At 30.7% G+C, this 9641-nt stretch overlaps 1 protein-coding gene across 1 annotated transcript in view; it reads right to left on the bottom strand.

Moving 5' to 3' along the window:
* Positions 1-18: 18 nt before the first annotated feature.
* The window catches only part of LOC106474956 (carcinine transporter-like), a 30247-nt gene continuing 20624 nt past the window's right edge, over positions 19-9641 (bottom strand). The window contains exons 8-11 of the mRNA XM_013935656.2: positions 9026-9240; positions 8043-8224; positions 5531-5706; positions 19-1591 (exon numbers count right to left, since the gene is read on the bottom strand). Coding sequence (XP_013791110.1) covers positions 1534-1591; positions 5531-5706; positions 8043-8224; positions 9026-9240 — 631 coding nt within the window. The 3' untranslated portion in view covers positions 19-1533. The remainder of the gene's footprint in view (positions 1592-5530; positions 5707-8042; positions 8225-9025; positions 9241-9641) is intronic.

Here is a 9641-nt window from a genome sequence, read left to right as displayed (position 1 = left end):
CCAATGAAAGAATAGACCATTCCAAACTTTTACTTGTTGTTAAAACAAATGTTTAAACAACTCTACTTATTCAAAGTTGGTATCTATTGTTTGTGACAACTGTAGAACCTAAGAGGGTTTTTAAGAGAAACAGTTGTTTTATTTGGGTGAAATTGTGCAGTCACCATTATAAAAGTACATAGCTATGTACTTTATATAAATGTAAAAGCCACTACCAACTTAACTTAGATATACTCGAGAAACAATAACTTGCGAGTTATTTTATTGCTAATCTCAAAACTCTAACTGAATTGGAGATTTATAATGAATGCCTCTAACATGTTTCATTTCTACATTTAATTACAGGGTGTCTGAGAAGACTGGAACCATAGGTGATTTGTAGCTTTTCTTAATTTCAAATATGCAAATTATTATGGTGCTGTTATAATAAAGAGGGTCCAGTTAATTATGCTGACAATCCAAGCACAAAGTTATAAGGACAACATGTGGAACACATTCTGTAAAATTCGTTGAAATGCCTATGGTTCCAGAATTTTCAGACACCCTGCATTTGATACTTGGGTTGCAAATGTAAATTTGAAAAAAAAACGTGTGTAGAAATAATTTCTATAAAACATTTAGATTTGAAACTCATTCATGTAAAAAGAAAATCTGATCATAGAGGAAAGCATGTTATGATTTTTGCAGGGTTTCTTTTTTTTTTAATTCTCTAAGTGAGGAGTAAGGGAATTGATTGCAGTCCATATATAATAAATAGACCAACATATCTTAATACATACTCCTGGCAAGTAAGTTAGGTTTACTATAATACAAGATAGTGTAAGTTACCATAGAATATGTTCAGTTAACTGGAAAGCCATTCTATATTTCAAGAAACATTTTCTATGATCATATTATTCCATATACTCCTACAAAACATCCAAGTAGTTGTGTTAAAGTTTCAACATTATTTTCTAAAAAATTAATTGCAGAAACTTTTACCTCTTTTGTTTTAAATAATTACAGTGATGAAGAAAAATATACACAGTGATCAACTATGTAAAACAAACAAGATTCAAGGTGTTGTGTTTCTATGCATTTGACAATTTTTTTTATTTTGAAGTAGTTTATAAATAATGCACAAACCAAATCCTTTTGGCATTTAGGTAAAATTGTAAGTATAAACCAAAAATAAATTTAACAACAGAAAATATAACTCTGACCTAATAAACTACAAAAATAAATCTCACTAACATGACTATATATATATAGAAATACAACAAACAAACAAGTATTAACTGGTAATCAGTACACATATACTACTCTTCAAATCGTAATAACAAGATAAAATGTTATTAAAAGTAAAAATATATAATTATCAAGATTATACAAGTTAATACTCTATCATATAAATTCAAACAATTTGATTGTGAAGACATTTTGAAAACTTGTGCTCTACTAAGTCACTTTTCTAAATCTGACTTGAAAGTCCTAATGCTACATCTTTCCCTTTTTGGTGGAAGAATCCTACAGAAAGAACAGCTTGGCTACAATTCAAAGATACTGCAAAGGTTCTTCAACTTCCTGATGAGAATACTCTTGCTTATGCTTCCTACAAATTATAGTAAATATTTTTATTGTGAAGCTTTGAATTTAACAAAATAAAACTGCGTGTAATACTTTTTACAAATTCTTTGCAGTTATGTGTTATCTGCATGGGGAAGTGAACAAACTTCTGAGCTAAGTATTGTATTTTTTTAATTGAATAACAATACTGTCATAAACCATAAAAATATGTAATTATCTAATAGAGATGAGCACAAAGCTGAGAAAAGTATTAATGATTTGAGGTATTATGAGAAATGTTTTAAAAACTCTCAGTTTCATACATTCTTTTGGAATTATTAAATGTTGAAGAATAAGGGATAGAAAAGTTTTAACTCTTCAAATTACTTCAGTAAACTTGTATCCATTGTTTTGAAAAATATTATGATAGTTGCAAGGAGACTATTCCAGTTTGTACCATTTTGCTAACAAATAAAAAATTAATTAAATGCGCAAACACATACACAAACATGCATGTATATACAAAAAAACAACAATATAATGCAAATTACTGAAATGATCTGACGAAGTAGATCCTATCAGACAAAAAGGTGAAATGTAAAAAATGAAGGACAAAAATGTACAAAAGTGTTCTATTTAAATTAGTAACCCTGTAATATCCATGCATTTGGATCTATAACTTTTTCCATTTTTCTTAAGACAATATAATTGAATCCTAATGATTTAATTTACCACAGAAAGAAAACACTTCTCAACCAAAAAGAGCTTAGTTTTTGTTCAATTTTTTCCTATATATTTTATAAGGTTGTACAGGTCCACTGGTTAGGCCACATTTGGAGTAGTGTTCAGTCTTGGGCTCCTTACCTCAAGAAGGGCATTGAATTGTTAAACAGGGTTCACAGGAGGGCTACTAGAATGGTGCCTAGGATAGAAAGGAGAAAGGTTATCATACGAGTAGAGGGTAAGATTGTTTTCTCTTGAAAAAAGAAGAGTTAGCGAGGATCTGATTGAGCTGTTTAAGATTTTTAAAGGAATTAACAGTGTTGATGCATTATCTTTTTTTATATTTAATGGTGAGAATGGTAGGACTAGGAGGTACAAGTATAAATTTTGGCAGGGTAGGAGTCATCTTGAGCTAAGACAGTTTTATTTTTCTGACAGGGTAGATGGCCTTTGGAACAGGTTACCTTCAGATGTCATGGAGGCAGTAAATTTAAGTGAGTTTAAGAGAAAGCTTGATAAAAACCAGTGATAAGGCCTGGTTTTAAGTTTTTGTTTTTTTAATAGTTTTAATTTAGTTTAGTGGATGGGACAGCCTAGATGGACCAATAGTTCCCATGTTGTTCCTGAATATTATGTTACATTATAAACCAGTACTTTAGATGTTGAGCGAAAACTGCCAATTCCCTTTTTTTGAAATATTTCCAAAAATAAATTATACTAACACAAAAGGGTAATCTGATGGGTCTGTCTGAGGTGCATTTTTTCAAATTGTATAGTCTCTGAAACTGTATAAAATTCATTCTGTGTGCATACAAATTATGAAGATTTTTCATCATTTGTATTGAGTAATGTTATCTCTAATAATAACCTCAACATGAATATAGTTTCTTTCAAGTGTATGTTAACTACTTTCTCTGAACCTACCTTTCTTTTCTAAGTGCACCAAACACATTTGTTAATATAGGAATAAATTCAATACACATATTTCTGGTACATATTCCGATGATTTCTTTGATCTCAATACACCAGTGTGAGAGAAAATGAAAAATGTAATACCAGGAGGTAGTTTTCCCATTTGTTATGCTAAACATGATATAATCCACTGTCTGCATACCTGTGAAGTACTATAGGTTGGCCACAGTGACTATATGCTTTTTTTTAAGTAGTCAGAAAGCCTATGGCTGTATTACTGCTTACTACAGATTCAATATCATGCCCAAGTTTTTGTTGTTGTTTTTTTGTGTGTGTGTGTGTGTGTGTGTGTGTGTGTATAGTTATTTTGTTGTTGTAATTTATGGTCCTTTTCATTAATGCATCACTGTATCATTGCTCATGAGCAACTGTATCAACATCACAACTTTCTTCTTCTAAAATAGTGACTCCCTGAAAGATAGGTTAGTTTGTTTGTTTATAGTTAAGCACAAAGCTGAACAATGGGCTTTCTGTGCTGTGCCTACCACGGGTGTCAAAACTTAGTAAGCCTACTGACTTACCACTGAGGGTCTGAAGAAAACTATACACACAATTTATTTCACTAGCCAATTATTAATATAGTCAAATAAGCAGTATGTCTTGTAATTCCACAGACATACTGCTATGCCACTGAAGGGGGGGGGGGAGCCTCGCTGAAAAAAGGCAAACTTCCTGGGAAAGATAAAAGTTCAGAAAATGAATTTTGTATGGTGAGTGCCAAGTCCAGTCTAGGAGAAAGCTATGCTAAATACACAATATGTAATTATGACAGCTCTGTATGTCATCAATTAGACATCAAAGAATGTTGCACAGTTCTATGAGTAATTTGTGAAAATGATTGGTTTTTATACTAATAACTGCAGGTATGCAACAAAATGGATTGATGGGTATGGTGTGTAATAGCCACACTATACATAAAAGTACAAGTTCATGTTTTATCTGTTTAATTAAATAAAGAAATATTGCACATTATATTGACAAACTGTGTGTAAAAAACAATGCCCCAATTCAAAGGTTTAGACTGTAATTCTTATGTAAAATCTTTAAAAGTGTTTGTCTTTCTCAGATGAAAAATATGAAACAGCCATGACTACAAGTTTAGAACATTAATATCACATAAACTTGTATGATTCATAAATTTACTTCTCTGCATTCTTCACATTAAAAGTTACCATGCTTCTTTGTTTATGATACTCTATGCTGTATTACTAGAATAGAGGTAGTTTATAAATATTAACCAATACCTAAACCTTAAAAAATTGTGTGGCTGTGATGCATATTACTCCTCACAGCATCAATGTTCATTCAGAAATTATGGTGCAGGAAAACTCATACTATTTAATTCCAAAGTTAAGATCAACACAGAAAGTAAGACATGAATGCAGATTGTTGCAACATGTTGTATTAAAGATTTCACAATTTAGTTTATTATTGTATATCATAATGGTTAACAAAACCTTGAAGTTATTTGTGTTTTTCTTTTAATTGCACATACTATCTGATTATTTAAATTTTGCCGTATGTACAAAATTATGTAAAATATTGTTAAAAATAGAGGTATAGATAAATTAGCTGAGGAAATCCAAAACTTATTTTCAATCACTAGTTAATCTTCACCCAACACCTGATGTAAGCCTATTATAATAATCAAATATCACTCAAACCGCAAAGTTTTACCTTTTTTGGAATGGCAGTTGTCACTTGCCACCAATTATACCCATGTCCATACCATTCAAGCATTCTAACTGTTCCATTATTCAATGCAGCCATACCAATAATTAGCAATATTTAAAAAAACAAAAACAACACTTCCAGTAATAAGTATATCCTTGTTTGACATTTTTGTCACATGTCCAATGGGACAGTGCTTTTTTTATTTAGTGTTTGCTCAACTACTATTAATCTCGGTTCACATTACATGTACACAGAGCACATGTAATGCCACTTCACTCAATATTTGTATATTTCTTCCTGTTTTGAAATAGCTAAAACTTCATATTACTGCAGATGGTTCAATGTCCATAAATGTACCATCGACATTACTTAAAAGAGTAAAATGTTAGTTATTCTCTTCCTTAGAAAAATTGGTGTAGGCTGGGAAAATTATAGAATTAATTCCTATGAAAGAAATGAACAGCTAATTTGAAATGAAATGCTACTTTTTTCCACATTTCACACCATTAGTATGTTTACAAATAAATATGCTGTTAAAGATGAAATTTACACTTATCACTAATTCTATTTATGTAATAAAAATCTTTTTCTGTCTACTGAGATAACTAATAGTTACTTGTGTGTCAAACAAGGGCAATCCCAAACCCTTTGGTCTTTTCCAAACTGCTCGCCCTCTTCCAGTGTGTGTGGCAAATTCTGATTCAAAGTTTCTGGCAGGAACAATGTCAGCAGTGCAACAACAACCATCATCATACCTGATACAAGTAGAGGAAGGGATGGGTTTTCCAAGGCCTGTAACAGTAATAATATTTTTGTTTATATATAATATGTATGTATATACAGCAGGTTGAGTATGTTAGTGAGTTAGGCAAATAAACAGCAGATGGGTTTTAATTCTAATAAATGCAAGCCAATGCACGTGGGTTACCATAACTTAAATTATACGTATAATTTAGACGGAAATAACCTTAACAGTGTCATGAAAGAAAGGGATCTTGGTGTGATGGTTGATCAGTCTATTAAGCCATCCTAGAAGTGTGCTGTTGTTAGTGGTAGGGCAAATATGATTTTAGGTTGTATCTACAGAAATACTGAATACATGTCTAAAGAGGTTATAATTTCATTGTATAGGTTACTAGTTAGGCCACATTTGGAGTATTGTGCTCAATCTTGGGCTACTTACCTTAAAAGGGACATTGAATTGTGGGAAAGAATTCAGAGGAGGGGTTACTAGAATGTTGCCTGGAACTTTATCATATGAGGAAAGATTAAGATTTCTGAAATTGTTTTCTCTTAAAAAAAGAAGTATTACAGGGGACCCAATTGAGGTATTTAAGATTGCAGAGGGAACTGATAGTGTTGATGCATCATCTCTTTTCATACTTAACAGCAAAAATAATAGGACTAGGGGACATGAGTATAAATTTTGGCAAGGAGAAGTCATCTTCAGCTGAGACAGTTTCATTTTTCTAACAGGGTGGTTGGCCTTTGGAATGGGTTGCCTTCAGATGTTGTAGAGACAGTAAATTTAACTGAGTTTAAGAGAAAGCTTGATAACTATATGAATGATAAGGGCTGGCTTTAAAATTTTTTATTTTATCTATTTTTTAAACTTATTTATTTGATAGTTTTAGTTTAGTTTAGTGGATGGGACATCCAAGATGGATCAACAGTTCCCTTGTTATCCCTAAACATTATGTTATATGTTATGTTATTATCTGTTATTATTTCTGTTGGCATTACTGCGTGATGGTATGCATGCATTCTGCTTGTACACTACTCACAAATTTAAGGGTTTGGCCTATTGATGCCTGTTGTTCATGTTTACAAGCACGATCAGTGTTACTTAAGGTAAGATTGTTTTAATAAAAAAAAAGTTGCAGCAAGTTGATATTCATTATTCACTCAAAAAGTGTTAACTGATAAATACTTGCTCATTCAACCATGTTTGTCAGAGATTACTAGACATGGACTGATAACAGTCTAACAATAAGTCATTAATCAAAATAGGACTCCTTTTTAATTATGACTAGCTCTAGATAAATAGGAAGCAATGAAAACAGAAAAAAAAATTTGGCTTAAACATTTACTAGTACAGTACATTTTAAATTGTTTTATTTCTCAATGTGCGTACGTGTTTTTATAGTTTCTTCCAGCTGCTACTGTAAAATGTAAACTTAGTAATCATTTTAATGTGTTCATTCTAAACTTCTGTGTATCAAAAATTCTCACTTAAAAAGTTTATAATTCACACTGATGATGGAATTGGAAAGATATTCCAGAACATCTGTAATTAAAGATGTTTTCATATTATTGTGATTTTACTAGTTCTTATAATACTCTTACTTCCACTTTATTAATAATTTTAGTCTCTACAAAAGGAGTCATTTACTACCATAACAAGTTTTCTCAACAAATAGCAAGTGTTGCTATATTTATTTTTCTAGAATCAGTGCAAACTTGTTTCACTGAATTATGTATCACAAACTGTGATAATAATCTTTACAATTATTACCACATGAAATCTAAAGACAATTATTTTTAGTGAAGAATTAGTTTATTTAGTATTAGCACAGTAGTCTTTTGAAATATTGTAAATACAAATCCACAGAATGGTTTTAGTCATATCTTCAGCTTGTTATAGGTTTTAACTACATTGCCCATACAACATTTGTATTCAAAAATGTCTTATTATATTATATGAATGGTAATTTAAAGGGGTTTAAAAAAAAAACACAAGCTGTAAATAGAAAGATTAGTCTCATGTGAGAAAAACTGATTAATGAGCATGATGATCAATCAAATAGCAAATTGCATTAATCACCCAAATCTATACCCTAATACCAGAAAACAAGATATTTAGTAATTTTTGGTGCTAATGAAATATCTTAAGATAAGCTCCAAATTTACCTGGTGTCATTTATCTTTTGACTGATAATTTTTTTATCAAGTAGCTGAATTAAGGAATAATTTAATATAAAAAGTATAACACAACATTTTCATTCTGATGAGTCTGATAATATTTCCTTATTTCAGCAAAGCATTGGAGACTATCATTAACAGTCATAAATACTTTTTTTATTGACTTGTGGTAAATTTAATAAATGCAAATAAGTAAACATACAAACCAGATAAACAATTGTTGGGCTCAGATAAAGACCAAAAGTCCCCATAGCTCTAAGAAATGCAAGGCCACGACCACGTAAGGCTGTAGGGTAGATTTCTGCTGCATATTGTATAATGATAATGTATTCTGTGGTCAAAGTTACACGCATAATAAGTGCTAAGCCAAGAAACACTTGAGAAGAACCTTTAGAAAGATAAAAAAAATTCATTAAACACATACAGTAATGTTTTATTTTCATGACTAGGAATATTGATGTGATGGCAAATGTTTTATCTTCCTTTCTATGTACAGCACAGACATTTATATTATATAGAGAAAAATAGTACAATAATCAGTTTTTTCTGCTTTGTTTTAGCTATATCAGTCAAATTACATAGCTGATTTATTACTTTCTGTAAATACAAGTCTTTATGAGAGTGAATTTTAAGAAATTTTAACAATTTTTCAAAATCAGCAGTCACAATATGCATATAATTTCTATTATATATTAATGTTGTAATTATTATTCAATAAACTTTAATAACTATATCTTAGACACAACATAATAACAAGAGCTTTACGGTAAAGACAAATATTTAAACAGCGTATTTTAAAACCAATAATTTTATAATTGCAAGTAAGATGCTATGAGAAACTTTACAGAAAAGCTTTAAAGCTATAGTTATTTAACAAAAAGTGACAAAATTATTTTGCTGTTCCAAATTTAAAATATGTCAGTTTACCAATGATAAAACACAAATGAAGTATAAAATCATTCTTAAAACAATTTGCAGGGGCTTAATATTTCTTATTCAGTTTCTTGAAATACTTTGAAAGTAAAACTAATCTTTAATTTAATTTACTTTATTCAAAGTTTCTTAATTAGTGAACTATCTTCCACTTTCCACTTAATAAAATAGGGCAGCCTGATCTAAAGTCAGTAAATATGTAAGTAAAGATTCAAATATTGTAATACTTGCATTTAAAAACATAGTAATGCAGTACCTTCAGGGACACACATAATAAGCAGCCCACATGCTCCAGCTACAGATGTTGCTACCACCATAGGCCATCGTCGACCTAACCAGTCAATGCCAAAAAACATTAACAACGTGGCAGGAATTTCTACTAAAGCACCATAAGTGAATGATTGATAAATATCTGTACCTAAATTGGACGTGTTCTGAGTATTTGTATGGTAGCAACAATAGGTGATAAACCTAAAGGGAGTAAAAAAAAATATATATGTTAATCATGTAGGTTGTGAAAAATAGTTTGATCTCTAAAAGTTTGTTGTATGATTTGCCAATGAGATAACAAATGTATCTTCTAGCTATCACTGAAGTAGCAACAACGGCCCTTTTCAATTCTACATCTAAAACCCAGATTTTACCGATTTCCAAAGAAAACGGAAATTGGGTGGCTTCATGAAATATTTTAAAAGAACTATTTCTATAACATTTATTTTTATTAAGTGCTATATACTGTAAAATCAATAATACATTAATGGATACTCTTTTGAAGCCTACATGCACTGTCAAAACTTTTCAGGGTGTGTGTGTGTGTGTGTGTGTGTGTGTGTGTGTGTGTGTGTGTGTGTGTGTGTGTAGTTATATATACT

The sequence above is a fragment of the Limulus polyphemus genome, unplaced genomic scaffold (assembly GCF_000517525.1).
Source record: "Limulus polyphemus unplaced genomic scaffold, Limulus_polyphemus-2.1.2 Scaffold7904, whole genome shotgun sequence".
In the NCBI taxonomy this organism is placed as follows: domain Eukaryota; kingdom Metazoa; phylum Arthropoda; class Merostomata; order Xiphosura; family Limulidae; genus Limulus; species Limulus polyphemus.
Note: the sequence above shows the minus strand (reverse complement) of the source record. Positions and strands in the feature narration are given on the sequence as shown.